Here is a 23,205-nt window from a genome sequence, read left to right on the forward strand (position 1 = left end):
CAAGTCCTGCAGAAGTGATGATGTTTTCAGAATTAGTTGCTCATTTGAACTTGATGTACCTTTGTATGACAATATGTCTGTTTCCATTTCTTCAGATATGAGATAATGCAAGATCTGCAATATTCTCTTAAGGTTGTCAAAACAACACCTTTTGTTTCTATTTTTCATCTATCTTTGACATTTGACCAGTCACTCTGACCTAGCTGTTACACCAACTATGACATAATGGATAAATCTGTTTGAGTGGGATGTTAGTTTTCCTATGCTTATGGTATAAAACGGACTGGGTCTGTGATAGTTTAGCTTTTCTTTGCGCTTTCCACTTTTGATTTTTCTTTGCTCTTTTGCTTCTCGCATCTCTTCTGCTTCTTCTCTTCTAACTCTCATTTCATTCTGCAAATGTCTTAATTTTGTTCCTTCTTTCTCTATATTCTGATCTTCATCTTCATCTGTTAGATACAATACTCTAGATTTTATTATTAACTATTAATTACTTAATTAAATTTGTTATTCCTTATTCAAATTTGATCTCTGACATAATCATTGCTGGACTGCCTGGATCTCATTGCCTCAAGTTTTTGCATCATAGTCTAATTTAGATAACATCATTGCTGTTTGAGCTGCTCGCGCTGAAGCTGAAGAGATGAACACCCATAAACTGAAGCGCTTTGCTAGAAGGTTAATTAACTCAACAGAACACATCCTATATAGAATAATTCAGATATATTTATACAAGATAAACAAAATATTACAACTTAAATTTGCACAAAATCATGCACGCATGAACTTGAACTAAGAAACGTGAATGTAGCTCCTGTTGTGGATACGTTCTTTCTGTAACAACACGCCGAAACACAGCAACTAAGCCCAAATAATCCACAACATTTTATTACAATAGTGTATACAATTATAATGTTATTAATATGACAGCCACAATCATAGTTATCAATGTTTTGTGTTGCTGTTTGAGTGCTCGCTGAAGCGCTGCTGGCGGCGGGCATAGCGGAAATGACGTCTTTGAAACACATGGATATTAAAGCGTCTTTGGTGTTTCCATGATTTCTACAAAATATAACAGGAAACCAAGGGTAACGCGGGTATGACACAATTGACAGGCGACTCACACATCCCGGAGCCTTGGTTAAAATTGCAACTTTCTCATGATTTACAAATAGTTGGAAACATTTGGGATATCGGAAGTACTCAAGTGAACAAAATATCTAACACTGGCCTAGTGGTTTTTGGATGTTTTACTGCAAAAATCTTACATATTGCACCTTTAAATATGTTTACATGTGCACCAATAATGCGATTATTTCTCATAATCTGACTAAGGCCTTAATCACAGTAAGGTGTTTACATGACATGAGCAGAACTCTTCACGCAGTTTACATGCAATTTTCATTACTCTTGATTATTCGCTAATAAGTACACTCAGATACATACAGTTAGCATACAGTTACAGCCATTGTTTTAATCTACTCACATCAAATTCAAAATACATTTTTATGGACGTACTGGATATTATACGATGCCGTGATAAACATTGCAATGATTTGTCTACAACCGGGTTTGCCTACGCTGCTGTCACGTTCTTCGCGCCGTATACGGGTTTAGAGTTTAGCGATTTGGAGAAGAGAAAACTTCAGAATAATATCACAGAGTTCATTCATGAAGTTGTCTGAAAAACGTGGCATCCATGTACGTCTGAGCACACGCGCACTTTGGTCAGAGCTATAATAATGCGATTCAGGTGTTTACATGCCTGTTTATTGCGATTAAAATCGGCGTACACCTAGTTTAATGTGATTATGGTTAGTATGATTGTGAGATTAATCGCATTCATTTGATCGAAGTATTGTGTTTACATGCAGGTAAAGTTTAATTGCAATATTGCCACATTCCCATTATAATCTCATTATGAGGGTGCATGTAAACACTTTGTCGCATTTGGCTTGCTTGGTTGAGGTTTATAAGAAACTTATATTCAATAATATTATCGATTTGACTGCACTGACACTATTGGATGGGAACAAAACAGACACAACTGTTTTCTGCAGAGCTGCTTTATAACTTTGACTTTCACAATTGAATTTTGCAACATGGACAGTTATTAAATGAATTGAATCAACACTGAACGGAGTCAAAAAGAATAACGACACTATTGTCTTCTGCAGAGCTGCTTTATAGCTGAATTGAACATATTTCGTTATTGATGAACTCTACAGTTATTGAACCGAATCAACATTGAACTGATTTCTGCTGAATAATGCCGGTATTTTTCCCATCTTCCCGTATCATCCAGAATACACTTTAAAATAAAGGTTCAAAAAGGGGGTTTTCACAGTGATGCCATAAAATAACCATTATTGGTTCCATAAAGAACCTTTCAGTGAACAATTCTTAAAAGAACTTTATTTTAGTGTAAAAAACATTTTAATGATCTAAAGAACATTTTTCCACTATAAAGAACCTTTTTGCATTGGAAACATCCCAAGGATGTTAAAGGTTGCAATAAAGTCCCTTTTATTTTTAACTGTGCAGTTGGATAACTGCCTGTTCCTCAAGAGCAAACCGGGAACACTTGCCTAATTTATAGCAATATTGCCAAGAATAGTGATAAAGAGTATAGAATTACAGAGTTATACAATAAATGTAAACACATGGCTATAAAACTGTATTTCATATTATTGACTGATAAAGTCTATTGATTGAAAATGTAATTGTATTCAAATTAATTTGGTAATTTATAATCTTATTCACTGGCTATTCATATTATTGGATCATAAATATCTTATCCATGACTATTCTTGATCCCTTTGAACCAAATTTTATATAAAATATGACCTTCATTCAAAGCAGGCCCTTTTTTATAATTCAATCAAATTTATGTATGTAATATTTGCAAGTGGTGCTAAAGTTACTTGCTGTGATAAGTTCATTGTACTTTTTCAACCATTATTCATTACAGATTAATAAAGTCAAGTTGAAACTTAACCTCCTGGGACCCAGGAATAGACTTTTGTCCTCTGTAGTGGACATTATATTTTAGTGATTTTCTCTGACATCATACATGTCACAGTGTCTTGTAAAGAGCACGTTCAGGGCTTTGCAGAGATACCAAAACTTCTTGGTCTTTAAATATGACTGAAAATTAAAATTAGCACTCTTATGGAAATATGATAATATTTTGTAATTATCATTTAAATCGGATTAATTTTCAAATTGTTTGTTATAAATCAACATCTCAGGAAAATGTTATGGGGCTTCAAATCAAAATATGACTTTCTGTTACAAAACAGGACATTGATTTCATACATGACCTTTGTAGAGGACACCTGGACTTAAATCATGTTTATCAGGCATTTTAGGAGATAGTGAATAGGGAAAGAAATTATATATCAATATTCCTATTAATTATTAGATATTATTATGAAAATGTTGCCAATTATTACACTGTAAAAAGTAATATGCTATATCTACTCCATAAAATTTTGGCAACAGATTACAAGCAATATTATTAATTAAATTCAACAAATGGAACTGAGTTAGAATTAATCAAATTAATTCCTTAAATGTCAACCATTTAAAACAAGTAAAATTTAAACAAAAATATCTGAATAACAGACAGACGTCAAAGATGAATTAAGAACTCTTTATTTTTTATTGCCAACATTGAAGACACCTGATGATAACAAGCAGAATCACTGAAGGAACGAGAAACACAAGAATTAACAGAGGTTTAGATGTTGATTGAAAATGTTTGTCACCATTATGGTGATCAGTGTTTCATTTAGTTGGGCAGTTTGACTCTTTGCTTTTTATGTCAGTTTGTGGTTTTTGTAATGTTTTTTGCTAATTTTACACATTTTAAATGGTTGACTTTTAAGGAATTAATTTGATTAATTCTAACTCAATTCTTATATGTTGAATTCGATTAATAATATTGCGTGTAATCTGTTGCCACAATTTTATTAAGTAGATAGAGCGTATTACTTTTTACAGTGATTACACTTCTTTTTTCATTGCATGTTGCTCCAAGAACACATTAATATGCAAATTAGATACAGTGTATAGATACATTGTATTGAACGGGAAACCCATGTATGGCCATTTTACCCACATATTGCATAAAGTAAAATGGTATATCGATTAATTCCATTATATCTTTCATAACATAGTTGAGTATCATCTTTAAACAAAGTTTGGTTAAAAACAATCCTGAAGCCTAAAAATTGATTGGTGATTAAAAAAAAACCCCATTGTTTTTGCCTATACATGTAATTTCATGTCATTTTATTTTTTAAACAACTTAGTCCTGGTGTTCACTACAGAGGACATGGCATAACATATGAATAAAATATAATTTTTCAAAAATGTTACTTTTTCATTTGTTTATTATGCTCTAAACAATATAATGATGTGAAAAAATACTAAATTCAAAAAAACTTTTTCTTTCTGGGTCTCAGGAGGTTGAGTTAAATAACTGGAAACAAAGATGCAACATAATTATGGAACATTTTTACAGTGTAAATATTCCTTCAATATAAGGAAACGTAAATTGTGTAGTACAGAACGTCTATACAGTAGCGGCTCCTGTCCGAAAATGTAGGTAGGACAGATTCTGGGTCTTTGCGCTGGTTTATGATAAACATTTTGTAAGCTTTAAATTCTACTCGCTGAACAACATCACACACACTTTTGGCAGAGTTTGTGTTATTCAGCCTGAAGGTGGCACGCTTATGTTGATTGACAAGCTTTAAGTACACGACACAGGAATGCTATCTTAGAATTGCCTTAATGTAGTATTTATTGCCTCAGAATGTTGTTTTAGAAAACTGCAAGTTGTGAATAAATTCTGGTGAGGAAAAGAATGCCATGTCTATTCTCAAACATAAAACAAGCACAACAGAACTATATAAAGACTATTCACATGAGCATGTTTATCCTAAAGGATTTATACTTTCAATAATTTGGTACACTACTCCACATAGGAAGAACAGACATGCCAACTAGTTACTGACCTGATACAGACTAATACACAGATAGCTAAAATGGACCATCTTGGTCTGGAGTGAGGTTTACTCAAGGAAACGTGAAATTAAGCTGGACAGTCTGAACGCTGCCCCAATGGCTCTCAATTAGAGCATGCTGCAGTTCCATTTTTTACCTGCCAAAGCCATATGTTGAATCTTGCTCATTTTATGACTTAAAATAGTCTAGAAAATCTGAAAATGAAATATATGTTGCAGAATGCTGAACACATATTGACAGAGGTCTGCCTCACCAAGCATTTCTGCATGACAAGAAACAGGTCAAGGGGTTAGGTTGTGCCTTGATTGCATTAAAAAGCCAAGGGCCGTGCACAGACATTTTGGAGGGCAGGTGCTCAAGTGAGGAAAAAAAAGGGTACCCCTATTATAATTACTATATAAATTTAGTTACATACTGTAAAACAACTTTAAATTACTTACATATTTAAATAAATAAATGTCCTTTGTTGGCATTATGCTGGAATTGGTAAATGAGCTAAATCAATCTTGTGCATTAATATTACAGAAATTGGTGGAACGATCTTCCTGCCTTTATCCGGAATGCAGAATCCCTGGCAATATTCAAAAGACAGCTGAAAACTCATCTCTTTCGTGAGCACTTAACCTCATCTTAAAAAAAAAAAAAAAAAAAAAATTTCTTAGACCTATCCTTTCACTTCCTCTAATCCCTCTCTATTGTAGCTTATGATACTCTGAGCATTGCCTAAGACTTGTATTGTGAGCACTTTTTGTGTCTATTTGCCTCGTCATGACGACTCACTTGTTGTATTCCTCACTTGTAAGTCGCTTTGGATAAAAGCGTCTGCCAAATGAGTAAATGTAAATGTAAATTACTATTTATTATTACTATTGTTATACTATTATTATTTAGATGTAGGGGAGAGCGGGGCACAAACTAATGAGGAGTTGTAACACACATGGTTTAAATACTTCCACACACGCTAGCATGATGAATCTTAGTGTATTTACTAGTTGCCATATTGACAATATACAGAGAAAAAAAAAATGCACCAAAATTCAGAAATTTTTAGAAGATATCACTAAACCTTTATTTAACAACAGCAAAAGTAAACTTCTTTAAGTTAATTTTTCATTTATATTTTTGTATTTATTTAAAATAGAATCTCCAATCTGTTATTTAATCTGTTATTTAGCAGTTTAGATAGTTTATTAATGCTTCACTATCAGAAGACACTAACCAGGTTTAAATTTCAGTTGCACAGACAGGGTTCATTCGTTGTAACACTGTGTTACAATGTGCCCCACTATTACAACTATGCTATTTTAGTTACCTGTATAATTGGCATAATTAACTTTTATGAATATCTGCTGAGAAACCATGGGGGGAAAAAGGTGAATAAAGACTGAGAGGAAGAACCTGAACATATTATTTCAAGAAAATTACAGCAGCATTTATACTGGATCATCTATTTGTCTCGTGTTTCTGTGAGAGTTGTGAGTGGAGTGTTTTTTCAGTTCTGTGTTTTTCTGAATGTCTGAATATATTTCTTCATCTGTTTGTCTGTATGGTTTTGACCTATGCTGTATAGCTGTGTTATGCAGTGTGTTCATTGTCAAACTCCAAAATGATTTAATTTTGAATTTCTAAAAAAAAATGCTATTATTTTATATGAAAAAAATAATAATTGTCTTTTATTGACAAAATATTTTAGTTTTTCATGTATATATTTTTTTATTAGATCAGAAAACATTTTAAGCTGTCATATGGTCATGTTACAATGTGCCCCACCTATGGGGCATGTTGTCACATTTCACTTCCCTTCTTTCGTGGTAAATGATATATATATATATATATACACACACTGTATTAGGCTACATCCACACGAAGCCAGAGCTTTCCCTATCCGATCTTTTTTTTTTTCTCGTCTCAAGAAATATCTGCATACACACGAAACCACTGAAACCGACTCAAAACGATGTAGTATACATGCCAGATCAGTAGGTGGCGCTGTAATTCTGCCACAGGGATACACTAAAAATGGAGAATAAGACTTGGAGCATGCGCATAAAGCTTGTGTGCTGTATACAAACTTTAGTAAAGCTTTGAAATAAAGCTTTATTTTAGTAAAGGTAATAGGCTCAGTAGCTTCTGCGGCACGAACACAAGCATGTAGTCCGCTATTGTTGTTTTTGTTGCTGAAAATATATGGATGGGCTGTAAACACGAAAACGCAAGGGTGACGTTTTCAGATTTATCCACTCTGGGACCCGGTTTCAAAAAATAGCGGTTTCACCCTCTGAAAACGCCGGATCCGTCTGGACGAAACGCCTATACAATACAAATTTTTTGCGCATACAGCTAAACTTGTCTCCGTGTGGGTGGGGCCTTAATGAAACAAAGCCACATATTTGTACCAGTCATATGTGAAAATAATGTGGAAAAAAATTCTCTGAACCCTGAACAGATTTACACAAACTGAGAAAGTGTTAGGTTGTGCACCGCTCTCCCCTATTTATACTGCAATTACAGTTGTATGGATAATGTTATAAGATATTTGTTTTTAAAATGTAAAATTTTAAATATGAAATGTTGGAAAAATTCAAATGATACATGAAACTAAAACCGCAAGTTGGCGTCAAAGAATCATTCATTCACTAATTCGTTCAAACTGGCTGATTCATAAACAGAACACCACTCTTTACAGGGAGACACAACTGTATTGCTTTGTTTGGAAAGACACTGCTCAAAAAATTAAAGGACTAACACATTAGATCTCAATGGGGAAAAATATCATGCTGGATATCTATCTGGGTAATGTGTTAGGAATGAAAGGATGCCACATCGTTTGATGGAAATGAAAATGATCAACCTACAAAGGACTGAATTCAAAGACACCCCGAAAATCAAAGTGAAAAAATGATGCAGCAGGCTAGTCCATTTTGCTGAAATTTCATTGCAGCAACTCATAATGGTACTCAGTAGTTTGTATGGTCCCCATGTGCTTGTATGAATGCCTGACAACGTCGGGGAACGCTCCTAATGAGACGACGGATGGTGTCCTGGGGTATTTCCTCCCAGATCTGGACCAGGGCATCACTGAGCTCCTGGACAGTCTGAGGTGCAACCTGACTGCGTCGGATGGACCGAAACATAATGTCCCAGAGGTGTTCTATTGGATTAAGGTCAGGCGAGCGTGGGGGCCATTCAATGGTATCAATTCCTTCATCCTCCAGGAACTGCCTGCAGGAGGAACCCAGGACCCACTGCATCAGCGTAGGGTCTGAAAATGGGTCCAAGGATTTCATCCCGATACCTAATGGCAGTCAGGGTGCCATTGTCTAGCCTGTAGAGGTCTGTGCGTCCCTCCATGGATATGCCTCCCCAGACCATCACTGACCCACCACCAAACCAGTCATGCTGAATGATGTTACAGGCAGCATAACGTTCTCCACAGTTTTTCCAGACCCTTGCATGTCTGTCACATGCTCAGGGTGAACCTGCTCTCAGCACAGGGCGCCAGTGGCGGACCTGCCAATTCTGGTGTTCAATGACAAATGCCAATCGAGCTCCACGGTGCCGGGCAGTGAGCACAGGGTCCACTAGAGGACGTCGGCCCTCAGGCCACCCTCATGTAGTCTGTTTTTGATTGTTTGGTCAGAGACATTCACACCAGTGGCCTGCTGGAGGTCATTTTGTAGGGCTGTGGCAGTGCTCATCCTGTTCCTCCTTGCACAAAGGAGCAGACACCGGTCCTGCTGATGGGTTAAGGACCTTCTACGGCCCTGTCCAACTCTCCTAGAGTAACTGCCTGTCTCCTGAAATCTCCTCCATGCTCTTGAGACTGTGCTGGGAGACGCAGCAAACCTTCTGGCAATGGCACGTATTGATGTGCCATCCTGGAGGAGTTGGACTGCCTGTGCAACCTCTGCAGGATCCAGGTATCGCCTCATGCTACCAGTGAAATCTCCATTGGTGAAATGGAGCAAAAACAGTCAAAAATGACATTACTGTGTTTAAAAATATAAAATGAATATCAAATATCTTGTATTAAAATGATTATCACATTTGCAATCGTGCTGAAATTAGGGAAAACTGCACTTTTGCTCGTGTGATATTGCTTAACTATATCATATGATTTAAAAGACAAAATCTCATACAGGGGCAATTCATATAATTTGCATCACAGCATTTGTATTTAATTTCGGTGGAATCCGACCCTGCACAACGCTGTTTTACGCCAACGCCAGACTCGCTTGCTTGTTGTTAGCTTACTGCAGAGCTATTGGTTAAGTTAGGCTGGCTCTATGTAGATATTGTAATAGTGGTTTAACTTGGAAACAAAAATAGGCCAAACGCAATCGTTACCTGGCTGTTAACAGTGAAACTGCTTGATTTGCGTGGTGGCTGTGAGGAGGGATGTAGAAGAGGGGGAGGGAGGGACAGCGGCTCTCGCAGAATTAGAACGTGCAGTTTTCAGGCATGCTTAATTGAGAACAAAGACTTTAGTAGGGACTTTGTTGAGAAATGATGCAATATGGCAAATTTAAATAATAACAAAAATGTCTTGCATAAAAGGGCACTTATCTAGTCAGAGACCAAAAGGACAGGTGCTTAAGCACCACTTGGTCTGTCTGTGGCTGTGCACGCGCCTATCATTGTAAAAAAATAAAATAATAATAATTAAAATAAAACTTTATTTGCTGCATCCATATTATAGCTTATATTATTCAGAATAATATATATATATATATATATATATATATATATATATATATATATATGAATGCAGCAATTAAAGTTTTATTTTTATTTTATTTTATTTTTTGACTAAACATGCTGACATTCAAGATTTATTATTTAGCCTATTGATGTTGAGGTCATTAAAATATATTCCTATAAATACAGCACACGTTAAATTTATAAATTTATAAAACTATAAGGACACCAACAAATAACTTTTTTATTTATTTATTTTTTATCTAAGATACCCCAGCTCTGCTTAACTGTCATTGATAATTTCTTACCTTTGGTTGTTGTTATCGGTATAGTGAACAATATCCATATCAAACATAAATCCAATGTAAAAACGCTCACAGCAGACTGAGGCGATCTCATTGTGGCGTCGTGCCAGACGTACATGCTCACTTGAGTCCAATTACATTTTATCCAAACACTGAGCTTTAGGGAAAAAAACCCCGATATCTGCCCAGACAGCTTCCCTCGAATAAGCGTTGTCACTGTCTTAACACTAAGAAAAAAAAACTAGAGCGCGTTATTGTGTGGATGAACGCGCAGCCATGGGTCTCACGCGCAATTCAAAAGCGTCTCTCACCATTGAGTGAGTTTATGGCAATACAGGTGGAAAGTGAAACCTGTCACATTTTACAGCTAATGCAAAAGTTTGTCCAGAGGGAGGGAGAGAGAGAGAGAGAGAGAGAGAGAGAGAGAGAGACTCTCATCTTCTTGGCTGGTTGCATGAACTGCTTAGACTAGTTTTGGTCGTCTATTTTTTTCTTTAAGTCTGGTCATAACCTTTCATAACATAAAAACGTAGATTGGTCTCATTTGAAACGGAAAGTAAGACTGATTACCCCTTGGTTAATTGCTAATTGGTCAGACTAGTTCTTATCTTCACATGCAGCTATAGCCATAGGCTATTATTAAGGTCCCCCTGTGGTGAAAATCAAGTTTTTAATGTTGTTTATGTCTATGTGGTGTTTTTGATATGCTTTAAGACAAACCATGTGCAAATTCATATGTTAACACCATTGCTGAGTATTTTCTCCTTAAATCTGCAGCGATAAAAAGACGGTTTGAAATCGCTGGTGTTTCTGACGTCACAAACTACCTCGTAACCAATCACGTCAACGTGTCCGCGGGCTTTAGCATATCATTAACAGCGAGCAGGTTATCCTGGTATATTTTTATGTTAATATATGAAAAATCGTGTAGAATTAGCAATATGGTGGGTGTGATGTATATTATGATGTTATGATGAACTATATGCCTTTCTCCACTGACGTTCAGAGTTGTTAAAGTGTTTGTAAGGATACTGATTGTTAGAAGTCAACTGTCCAACTCTGACATGGCGAATGGGAACATGGTTTGTGTAACATTATCAACACATCATTAGCTGTTTGATAACATAGTCAAACAAAAGGCTAATCATATTAATTACAGTTATGTGTCCGAGGTTGTAAAAAGCGATACCGTTGTGCTCAGGAAGTTCACCAAGTGGAGGCGGGGCTAATTAGCATATTCATAGATCCGTGTATATTAACTAAGGCAAGGGTGTAGAGTTGCATTCAAGCTATTTTAAGGCATGAAGAAGGAAAAAACTTTAAATATGTCATTTTGGTGATCAAAGATGAGTTTTAAGGGATAAAATGATTGACTACAGAGGAGCTTTAACAATATTATTAACCACTACTGAATAGTCTAAACCAATTTACGGTTATCATAATAGTAACGAAACACAATTCTACTCCAGTGCACATCAGTAACTTGCAGTTTAAACAACGTTTTGTAGGATTTTCAGCAAAACTTATGAAGTAAAACACAAAAGCAAAATACAAAATCGTTTGGACCAACTAATATCTATCTATCTATCTATCTATCTATCTATCTATCTATCTATCTATCCATCAGTCTCTCTCTCTCTCTTTGTCCATTGCTTCGTCTATCTCTGTGTCTCTATTTTTCTATCTCTCTCTCAACAATTCAGACTCATAACTGCTTCATTAAGCTTTTTAGTCTTTCTTTAAAGCAAATGGTAACAGACCAATTTCTCACTGCAATAGTGGTGTACACTCCCATCCATTTGGTAAGGATTTAAATTCAGTACGTTCATTTTGAGGAGTGCAGAGAGCCCAGATAAATTTTTGAGTAGACAAGCTGGGACAAGATATTTAATCTTGTTGTTTTATTCATTATAAACAAAATGTAAAAAACTGAATTATTAATTTTAATTACTGCCCTTACAGATTCAATTTCATTACTTCTGAGCTCAGTTTTAATTTACATTTAGTAGCGACACTGATTAGAATACTCTGTGATGTTTTATATCTGTGATTATGGAGAAAAAAAACAACAACAACAGGATTTGATTTGGAATTTTCTCCCAAAGCTTTTTGCTGGAGCAAAAATTGTAACCAGCATTTTATTAAATGAGATTTGACAGGTACCTAACTCCAAATGAGCATAACGGAAAGTTGATTTTAGTCTGAGCAAGCAGATGTTCGAAAAAAACGTTCAGAAACAGTCATCATTAGGCATACGAATGACACACTTGCCCTTTAAATGTAAAGCTTTATCTCAGTGAGCAATCTATGAATGGCTGAGATAATCATTACCATGGCAACATCCTCTGACATCTACATCCTTTTAACTTAAAAACAGCCAAGAACAACATTATGAACTTCTAGATAATAGTGTTCCCCCTCTATTTCTAGCTCTGTGCACCAGCATGGGCCTAAAATATTCTCATGACAGATTCAATGCAGTCTCGTTAGTTATGAGAGGCAGTTGGTTTTGCATTTAATACTGAAATCAGCACACCGCAAAAATGGATTTAAGGCAACAGGATTTAAAGTTTATAATAAATTTCAATATTATAATTCACACATAATTCAAATCTTTTAGAAAATGAAGGTGTTTAAAAATAAACCTACAAATAACCTTGGACAGGTTGAGATAATTGTGGAATATAAATATTTCAGACATTTGAGACATGCAACTCCCAAGAAAACACAGTTAAGGACATGTATACAGACCAGGAGGCATCCTTCCATTCATGTTTGTGCAAGATTCACAATATTGAAAACATATAACAAAGAAGGATGCACAATAACATTTTTTACACGTCAGACCAGACATACACACTCTCACTACTAACACACACACACACACATGCACACAAACATTATAATTCCTCTTTAGTGCTTTTCTGTAGTCCTTCTGTGTTTTCGCCATTCTTCAACCACTTGTTAAACACAGCAATAGGGTCTATGTTCCAGTGTTTGTGGAAGGAAATCGGGGTCTGGTGGGCCAAAAACTCCCTTGCGTAATCTTCTGGACGAGCCTGAGGCAGAACACAAAAATAAACACAGGCGCAGATATGATTAATGTTAACAAGTGAAACTACTACTGTTACCAACTTCCTGTAATTTGGTACATTAAAAGAATGTTCCAGAAAGAACATCTCCAAAAAAGTGACATTTTCCTTTTAAAAATGTGTTTGATTGAACCCAAATGGCTTTTTGATTTTTTTTTTTTAGCAGTGAAGGCCGTCCGCCATTTTGACACATTACCTAGTTAAGGTGGCCTTAAAGGGTTAGTTCACCCAAAAATGAAAATTATGTCATTAATTACTCACCCTCATGTCGTTCCACACCCTTAAGACTTTCGATCATCTTCGGAACACAAATTAAGATATTTTTGATGAAATCCAATGGCTCAGTGAGGCCTGCATCGCCAGCAAGATAATTAACACTTTCAGATGCCCAGAAAGCTACTAAAGACATATTTAAATCAGTTCATGTGAGTACAGTGGTTCAATATTAATAATATAAAGTGACAAGAATATTTTTTGTGCTCCAAAAAAACAAAATAACGACTTTATTCAACAATATCTAGTGATGGGCGATTTCAAAACACTGCTTCATGAAGCTTCAAAGCTTTACGAATCTTTTGTTTCGAATCAGTGGTTCGGAGCATGTATCAAACTGCCAAAGTCACATGAACTATTGAAATTTTGAAACATTTCGAAACATTTATGACATAACGAAGCCTCATTTACTGAAATCACGTGACTTTGGCAGTTTGATACACACTCCGAACCACTGATTCGAAACAAAAGATTCGTAAAGCTTCGAAGCTTCATGAAGCAGTGTTTTGAAATCACCCATCACTAGATATTGTTGAATAAAGTCGTTATTTTGTTTTTTTTTGGCGCACAAAAAGTATTCTTGTCGCTTCATAACATTAAGGTTGAACCGCTTTAGTCACATGAACTGTTTTAAATATGTTTTTAGTAGCTTTCTGTGCATCTGAAAGTGTTAATTATCTTGCTGTCGATGCAGGCCTCACTGAGCCATCGGATTTCATCAAAAATATCTTAATTTGTGTTCTGAAGATGAACGAAGGTCTTATGGGTGTAGAACGACATGAGGGTGAGTAATTAATGACAGAATTATCATTTTTTGGTGAACTAACCCTTTAACTACTATGTACTTACATTTAAATTAATCATTTGATACAATGCACTTATTGTGTACATACATGTCTTTACATTGTACTTTTTTTTTTTTTTTAAAATACCTGCACGTAATTACATCTGTAATTAATTTCTTAATGAGCTATTATCTATTATCTCAGAGCACGATGTCTTTGTCCAGTCTGTGGCTTTCGTCAACGCTACATATAACTGCAAAAATGTCACAGCAGCTGAGTGTGAAAGGTTTCTTGAAACGGCCAAATAGTTGTGAATTTGTTGATAAAAGAGGTGAAAAGAGGATGCAGTGGAGGATGAAGTACAAAAAATAAACAACGTTTAGCATTCATCGGCACTAGCACCAAGTTTAAGTCCATGCAGACCAGGAGGAATGTCTGAGTTCAGGCAGATACAGAGAAAGTCGATTGAGTTTAGTTCAGCTCCTTTTTTGTGATTATGATGACATTGTGTTGTTCTTACATGACTATTCAGACACAAAGACAACATTTATCTGCTTTGTGTGTTGTTAAACATGAAAAGTGACACAGGCTCTGTTAATCTGTTCTCTTCATAAATAAATAAACACACAATCTAGCTAGCCTATATGCTCGTCCTTTAAGTTCATCATTAAAAACGAAAATATGAACGAAAACAAAAGCTATGAAAGCTATTATGATGAAGCTTTCACGACAGACATGAGAAAGTCTAACGTAACCTTGAGCGGAAGTCGTATTAAATAAAAGTTTGGTTACACAGCTGGTGTACTTTCCATCAGTGCTTACACTGCTGGTTTTGTCACCAATGGTGACAAAACCATTCTGCTAGCATAAATTACTTAGAAAGTGAAATATTTAATATACAGAGCACATCAAGACTGCTTCTTACAGGACAATGAGGAAGATGAGTTTAGAAATGATACACAGTAAAATCCCCAGAGTTAAATCAACTCTGCTCAGAGTACATATAGTCCCTCTCTAGATAGTGTTAAAGTAACACTGAACCAGAGTTAAAGTTAATGAGATAATTAAGCAATTATTATGGCTGTGACTGAAGTCAGTTGTAGTTCTTGTGTTTCTCTTTTCTTCAGTGATTCTGCTTGTTAACAGCAGGTGTTCATCACTAATGCGCAATCATTAATTAATTGCTTAATTATCTCATTACCTTAAACTCTGCTTCAGTGTTATTTTAACACTATTTAGAGAGGGACCATATGTACTCTGAGCAGAGTTGATTTAAGAGAGATTTTGCTGTGTAGGAAAGTCAATATTATAAGCAATTATTTATTTTCCTAAAATAACTCCAAACAAACGTGCCTGGACAACTTACTTTCCATCAGTGCTTATCCAGGAAATACACAGGGACCAGTATTATCTGTCCTAAATTGGAAAATTTTGTTTTGTTAATTTATTAATAAAATTATTGTTCACACACAGGTGAGGTTTAGGACATCTAGTGCACTGAAATATGAAGACCGACAGGAAAACAATTTGGGACACTTGCTGTGCCGCCTACACTATTGTCCCTATTGATTACAGGACAAAACATTGAAGGACAACATTGTGTGCTGACAACAGGACAGGGCACGTCATCATGTCCCAAAGGAGTCTGTGTATGTGCTGCATGTGCCTTGACCTAGTTTGAGTTTTGATAACAAAAATGTTAAAAAAATATCCTGAGAAGTTGGAAAGATCTGAAAAAATAAAAAAATAGATAAATAAATAAATATTAGTGCTAATATTTATTCATTTATTTTAGCAATAATACATTTTGACATCTAGGCAACACTGTGTGAGAAGGAGACAAAAATGCTGAAAAATATTCTGAGATTTTGGATAAATCTGAAAATAAACAAATAAAAGAATAATAATATAGTATAATAGCCTACAGTGCGGGCAGAATTATTAGGCAAGTTGATTTTCTGATCATATATATATATATATATATTTTTTTTTTCCAGGCATATCTTACCAATTCCAAACCACATTAATCTTAATAACTTCTATTCATTTTGTATTTAATCGTTTATAAGTGATATATAATTGTTCATGAAGGCTGGAAATGAAAAACGCCTTATATTCAGGTGTGCAGAATTATTAGGCAGGTTTTCTTTTACAGATAAAATGAGCCAAAAAAGAGATTTAACTCAGACTGAAAAGTCAAAAATTATTAAATGCCCATGAGAAGGATGCAATACTGATGCAATACTAGAAATTGCAGTCCAGGCATGACCATTGGACAGTGAAATGCTCACTGGGTCAGCAGGTCAGACAAAAACAGGTGGAAAAGAAAAGACATGTTAACTGCAAAAGAATTAAGAATTAAGATGAAGAATCAAGTGTGAAACCATCAGGAACCCTTTAGTCTCCAGCGCCACCATTTTCCAGAACTGCAACCTACCTGGAGTCTTCAGAAGTGCAAGGTGTCAGGATCTCAGAGACTTGGGTTAGGTAACGAATCCTAAAAAATGACCCCCACTTAATAAGAATCACAAGCTGAAGTGTTGTAAAATACATGAACACTGTTTTTTTTTATAGGCTTTATAGACCGACAGATTGAGAGTGACTCTTGAAGGACCAGCACCACATCCTCTTGTACCACTGTTTGAAGAACTCATCTTCCAGAATATGGCAGTAAGGTGTGGGCGTTGATTTTTTATCTCTGCAAAACGGACTTCAGGGTAGGAGATGGACTAAAAATGAACTCCCACACCTTACTGCCAGATAAATTCTTCAGACACTGGCTGTTTACATGCACCAATTTTCGTCAATCCGAATGAACTGAATCCGATTGCAGATCTGTTTAAATGTACTCTAAACATTGTAATCTGATTCAAATATCTGTTTATATGTGTTTTATATACATTCTGATTGAAACTTTTGCACACGCGCTCTGCGTGACGTCATGTCAATCACACTTGCGGAGACAACCATGGACGTGACACCAACAGAGCTCATTGTTATTGTTGCCCTGTTGGCATACACATTTATAAATCAGCAATGGTTTTACAACTAAAGATGTGAACTTGCGCACTGCGTAATGCGTGTCAACACTGCACTGCACATGTGCCCCAGTGACTTCTGAATACGATTGAGAAAGCAGTTTACATGTTCATTTTTTGCTGTTGGATCGAATTAGAAAAGGAATAAACCACCCCTTCCAATCCGATCGAAATTTCATTCGGATCAAGCTCAATCGGATCGATTAAGGTGTTTACATGAACGTTTTGCAATCCGATTGAGCCGTCAATCCGATTACAAATGGATTATTTGGGTGCATGTAAATGTAGACAGTGGTACAAGAGGATGTGGTGCTGGTCCTTCAAGAGTCACTCTCAATCTATCTGACTATAAAGCCTATAAAAAACAGTCTTCATGTATTTTACAACACTTCAGCTTGTGATTCTTATTAAGTGGGGGTCATTTTTTAGGATTCGTTACCTAACCCAAGTCTCTGAGATCCTGACACCTAGTACTTCTGGAGACTCCAGGTAGGTTGCAGTTCTGGAAAATGGTGGCGCTGGAGACTAAAGGGTTCCTTAAGGTTTCAGTTGCCTTGACTGCAATTTCTAGTACTGCATTAGTATTGCATCCTTCTCATGGGCATTTAATAATTTTTGACTTTTCAGTCTGAGTTAAATCTCTTTTTTGGCTCATTTTATCTGTTAAAAAAAAAAAAAAAAAAAAAAAAAACGTACCTAATAATTCTGCACACCTGAATATAAGCCGTTTTTCATTTCCAGCCTTCATGAACAATTATAGAGAGTATGCATAGACGTCACTTTCCCGCCGGAACGCGCTCCCTCAGCTGGACTGAGTGGCAAAAGAACCTGCTGCATGACTGGATTTAATAGGGGAAACTACGAAAACGCGAGTAAAACAAACGATTACACTAAAGGTTGGGCTCGAAAGTGTTTCTTATGACATGTCAAAGAAACCTAATCCATGGATATTGACATGCAGCCAGGAATCTTGTTTCCTGACATTTATATGTGCCTGATTTCGACGCCAGGGAAATGCATAAAGCAAATCTTCCTGTGAATATTTTATATAACTACAATATAGGTAGGTCTAAATCGGAGTGATCACTTATATCAGTGTTATATATATCGTCATATCGTTCAGCACTAAAACTTGTATAGTTTTTGTCAGTGTTTATTTAAAAACACCCAATTATGCAGAATATAAGATAGTAAATATTAAATTGATGAGTTGTCAACACAATATATAACAATACAATATATAGGGTATGATTTTACCCCAAAATCCAACATTCTGACACAAAATGATAATTGCAAAACATGTTTCTTTGCCTGGAGTTCAGCTGTTTCTGTGAATTGCAGCAATCCATTTGCTTCTTTATTCTGTAGCTTTCAGCAGTCTGTAAAAATATACCTCAGATTTTGTGTTTATTTGTACAGTCAGTCGCAAAGCTCTTTCCCGTTTTGAATGTGTTTTGCTGCCACTCAGTCACGTGCATACCCTCTATATCTCACTTATAAACGATTAAATGCAAAATTAATCGAAGTTATTAAGATTAATATGGTTTGGAATTGGTAAGATGTGCCTGGAAAAAAAAATATGATCAGAAAATCAACTTGCCTAATAATTCTGCATGCACTGTATAGTAAGATTAGGTGAAAAAATATGTGTGTGTGTGTTTGTGTACCTGGTGAAACAGGGGACTGTGTGTGACAGGAACTCGTAGAGCGTTGAAACACATGCCCAACACCATGTCATCAGGGGCATCGTTACTGTAGCACTTACAGCCGCTGGCCAACAGCTGGACTACAGCCTCTCGACTGAACACCATCCTGTTCAATACACAATACAACAGCACTATATACTTGACTTCTTCAGTGCAGGACATTTAAAAAAACATTTGTCGACTGATGCATCTTTATCGAGCGCTGTGGCATGGGATATTGATTTGCCATCGTAAGGTTTGTGAATAGGTGGTTGTATGTGCACTAACCACACAGTCACTTACGGTAAGCTCATTTCTGACGTTATTGTTTAGAAAATTGCACAGCATGTGGCCGTTTATCTGTGGGGGCCACATTAGAGAGCTCAGTTTCCAATTGTGGTTAGCGCACATTGTCGTCATGACTGTGAATTCTAAGATTACACTGTTGTCATGGCGTAAATCTTTTTTAAAATCATAATTAAATAATTTTAAGTCATTCTGTGGCCTGTTGGAAGTTTTCTAAGGTCCAAGCTGCTGGTTCAAAACCAATTTTCTTAGCAATTTTTCTGTATTTTTTTTATGTCAGCAGTCTTGGACATTAAATATTGGATATTAAAATTGTGGGCAATACTATTAAGTAAATAATTATATATAACCATATATTTTATATTTTATCCCTCTACACTAACCCTACCCCTTAACCTACCAATCACAGAAAACCTTTTGCATTTTTAGATTTAAAAACAAACAACAACAACAAAACACCTCATTCTGTATGATTTATAAGCTTGTTCCCTCATGAGGACCTAAAATTGTCCCCACAAGGTCAAAAATTACTCCCCATAATTTAGGGATTACCAGTACACACACACACACACACACACACACACACACACACACACACACTGTAAATCAGTTGTTTTAAATGCTACAAGTTAATTTATGCATATATATAGATTTATAATAGATTTACAAAATATTTTTGTTACATTGTTATTAAATTATTAGTGTTTTTAAAGATGAACTTTAAGCAAAGACTGTAGATATAGAAAGACGGTTCATTCCTATTAGTTATGAATGGGAGAAACTGCAACGCACAATATGGCGGAATACGTCCCGCCTTCTAAGTAAAAGAGCCAATCACTGATTGATAAAGTCATTGCGTCACTGCAGCTGCCGTTAGAGGCTCTGGTTCCCACAGAAACCTGAGACTCGCGCTTATGACTGCACATGCACAGTGGCTCGTCTAGCCTGAAAAATAAGCTTTTTTAATGCTATTTGAACATATGAAACTACATTTATGGGACAGTTCATGTCAGATTTTGTTGCTGATTTGAAATATGTTATTTAATTGTAAGTTCGCCAAGCAGTTTTTGAGATTTCAGGATTCCCCCATTCAAATAGATATAGGACTTGGTCTTGGATGCCTGAAATAGCTGCCTGGAGGCGTTGCAAATATGGCCGCCGAGTGAACAGACTTTCCTTGAAAGGGACTTTGCTTTAAGTGAGTGTTCAACAAGTGTATGAGAGTATAACAAAGGTAATCTATAGTTTGCGTTTACACGACAGAGCCGAGGCGCTAAAAACAGAAAAGTGTTTCCTTTGCTTTTTTTGCATAGAGATGGCAACTTTGTCGAAACGATCCCTGTTCACACAGATCCCTGAAAATGACTAAAAACGCTGTATTATGCATGGCAGGCCGGTAGTTGGCGATGTCACTACACAGCAAAATCTCCAGAGTTAAATCAACTCTACTCAGAGTACATATGGTCTCTCTCTAAATAGTGTTAAAATAACACTGAAACAGAGTTAATGAGATAATTAAGCAATGAATTAATGATTGCACATTAGTGATGAACACCTGCTGTTAACAAGAATCTCTGAAGAAAAGAGAAACACAAGATCTACAACTTACTTCAGTCACAGCCATATTAATCACTTAATTATCTCATTAACTTTAACCCTGCTTTAGTGTTGCTTTAACACTATTTAGAGAGGGACCATATGTACTCTGAGCAGAGTTGATTTAACTCTGGAGATTTTAATGTGTACGCACCTATAGAATGAACACATAATACGCATGTGCATGACATCACAGTTTTCACAAATTCGCGTTTTTGTAATTTACACAGCGACGATAATGTATCGTTTTCAAAAACGTGAACTATGAAACAAAAAAGTTTAGTACCGCTTCAAAGTGGGTGGGATTATAGACTGATCGTATAGTTGCACCACCTCTACTGCCGTGGATCCGCTCCTCGTCTACCAACGAGTCTGCGGACCACGACACAGCCATTTCTTTTGTCAAGTTGCGTGCGACGGTCGTTTAAAGCAAGTGGTTTCGCGAACAAATGATACTGCGGTGGCTGTTACTGACTATTTAAATCTAGCAGGTTTGGTGTCTCGTGTTTGAAATCCAATGACGTTAGTAGTGATGATTCTCTCTGACCAATCAGTGATCTGCAGTGTTTACATGTCACATTTAGTATCGGTACGGCATGCTTGGAACCTCCACCAAGGTGGTACTATTTAAGCGAGTCATCCCATGCAGTGGAAAAGCGTCAAAAAAGTAGCCGTACCGTACCGAACCATGCAGTGAAAAAGCGCCATTATTCTATCTAAAAGAGAATGCAGATCCAGACCTACCTAAAATGCCTCGATTGAATTCTCCCTTACATACCTATGTGGAAATATTTGCATAACGCCGCCCAAATGCATATGCAAAGAAAGAAGGCGTGGCTTGGTTATCGTAGAAGTTGTTGCCGCCATGTCGTGGAGACACTGTGTGTTTTTAATGCGAATGCAAAACCACTTTATTTGTCCTTCCGAAAGTGGACGCAATTAGGAATCAATGGTTAAGATTTATTTACACTGTTATTAACACTGTTCCAGAACAGTGCAACCCAAATTTTCATGTACTGTATGTGCTCACACTGGCCGCTCAAGCAGAGCTGAAACAGCATGTGCCCATTGTGGGTTCTGCTGAAGGTGTGCTTGCAAAGTTGGTTTCCGATCAATCGGCTTGGTCATCTGCATTTTCAGAATCCGACTCGGGCTCACGTTTGGGGTGTTCGGCCAATCACAACGCACTGGGTAAGCTGGCCAATCAGAGCACACTGCACATTTTGGAAGGAGGGGCTTTGTAGAAATCAACACATTTTAGAAAGACTGAGCATAGAGGAGCTTCAATAATGTACAGTATGTGAAAAATAATGTATTTTTTTTTACATTAAAGCATGTTAACATATTCTATTACTCCCGATACACGAAATAATGATCTTTGAAAATAGCATCATATGACCCATTTAAAAAAGGTGTTGTGTATTTCAAAAACAAAGGAATGAGCATGCACAATAAAATATCTGATATCAGTCAAAACATGTCAAATAATGGCTGATTCATTTCAGAATAAGTAATTTATTCTAATTTATTCTCACGAATGTGTCTAATAAAACTCACTTTGTCACTTCATGGCTTCACATCTGGTGAAGACACCATGTTAGGTACTGAAATAATGTCAGAAAGGTTTTTTCATTGTGAAGCAGACACTCACCCCCCACCACCAGTGATGTAACTGTATCCTCCCTGACCCAATCCGTACCCATAACGCTCTCCCAGACACACCGGCTCTCTGGAGTCATAGCAGCTCAGCAAGGCCTGCAGTCTGGGCAAGCTGTGAGAACCAAACACATTATGCCACCAACTAACATGCAAACTGATTCCTCGTAAAAACATGCAATTTCCCAGACAACGGGCATGTCGCCTGATGTACACAAACAGACAGCCTTACCTTATAAGTGTATCATCATCTACAATTAACAGCCAATCGGTCTTGGGCATGTGACTGCTCAAAAATCTCTTCAAGATGGCGAATGTTTTCCCACAGTGACCTGCAAATGCATAAATATGGAAGCTTGTTTCCGGCAAGAAATAAAAAAATAAAAAGGTAATTGTGACTTTTGATCTCAAAATTTTGACTTTTTCTCTTACAATTGCAAGTTTATATCTCAGATATAAACAGATTTTTTTTTTTCTGAAATCTGAGTTTTCATCTCGCAATTTGGACTTCATAATTTGCAATTGCAAGTTTATATTTCACAATTCTGACTTTATTTCTCACAATTCCATGTCTATAACTCACAGTTCTTTTTTCTGTATATTGTGAGATATACAGTGCGTGCATAATTATTATGCAAGTTGATTTTCTGATCATATTTTTTTCCCAAACCACATCAATCTTAATAACTACTATTAATTTTCTATTTAATCATTTATAAGTGATATATAATTGTTCA

General features: G+C 36.2%; 2 protein-coding genes across 7 annotated transcripts in view; both read right to left on the reverse strand.

The window, feature by feature from the left end:
* The window catches only part of rxfp2b (relaxin family peptide receptor 2b), a 54,579-nt gene extending 43,016 nt beyond the window's left edge, over nucleotides 1-11,563 (reverse strand). The window contains exon 1 of one of the 4 annotated variants that reach the window (XM_051863081.1): nucleotides 10,041-10,572. In XM_051863081.1, the coding sequence (XP_051719041.1) occupies nucleotides 10,041-10,155 (115 nt within the window). In that variant the 5' untranslated portion in view covers nucleotides 10,156-10,572. Of the gene's footprint in view, nucleotides 1-10,040 lie in introns of all 4 variants that reach the window. The other 3 variants (XM_051863079.1, XM_051863080.1, XM_051863083.1) reach the window with 3 other exon arrangements.
* A 554-nt stretch (nucleotides 11,564-12,117) lies between these two features.
* Nucleotides 12,118-23,205, reverse strand: part of b3glcta (beta 3-glucosyltransferase a) — a 114,497-nt gene continuing 103,409 nt past the window's right edge. For 2 of the 3 annotated variants that reach the window (XM_051863084.1, XM_051863085.1), the window contains 4 exons: nucleotides 22,701-22,800; nucleotides 22,464-22,583; nucleotides 18,893-19,037; nucleotides 12,118-13,096 (listed from right to left, as the gene is read on the reverse strand). In XM_051863084.1, coding sequence (XP_051719044.1) covers nucleotides 12,938-13,096; nucleotides 18,893-19,037; nucleotides 22,464-22,583; nucleotides 22,701-22,800 — 524 coding nt within the window. In that variant the 3' untranslated portion in view covers nucleotides 12,118-12,937. The remainder of the gene's footprint in view (nucleotides 13,097-18,892; nucleotides 19,038-22,463; nucleotides 22,584-22,700; nucleotides 22,801-23,205) is intronic. The other variant, XM_051863086.1, reaches the window with a different exon arrangement.

This window comes from Ctenopharyngodon idella, chromosome 15 (genome assembly GCF_019924925.1).
Source record: "Ctenopharyngodon idella isolate HZGC_01 chromosome 15, HZGC01, whole genome shotgun sequence".
NCBI classification, from domain to species: Eukaryota; Metazoa; Chordata; class Actinopteri; order Cypriniformes; family Xenocyprididae; genus Ctenopharyngodon; species Ctenopharyngodon idella.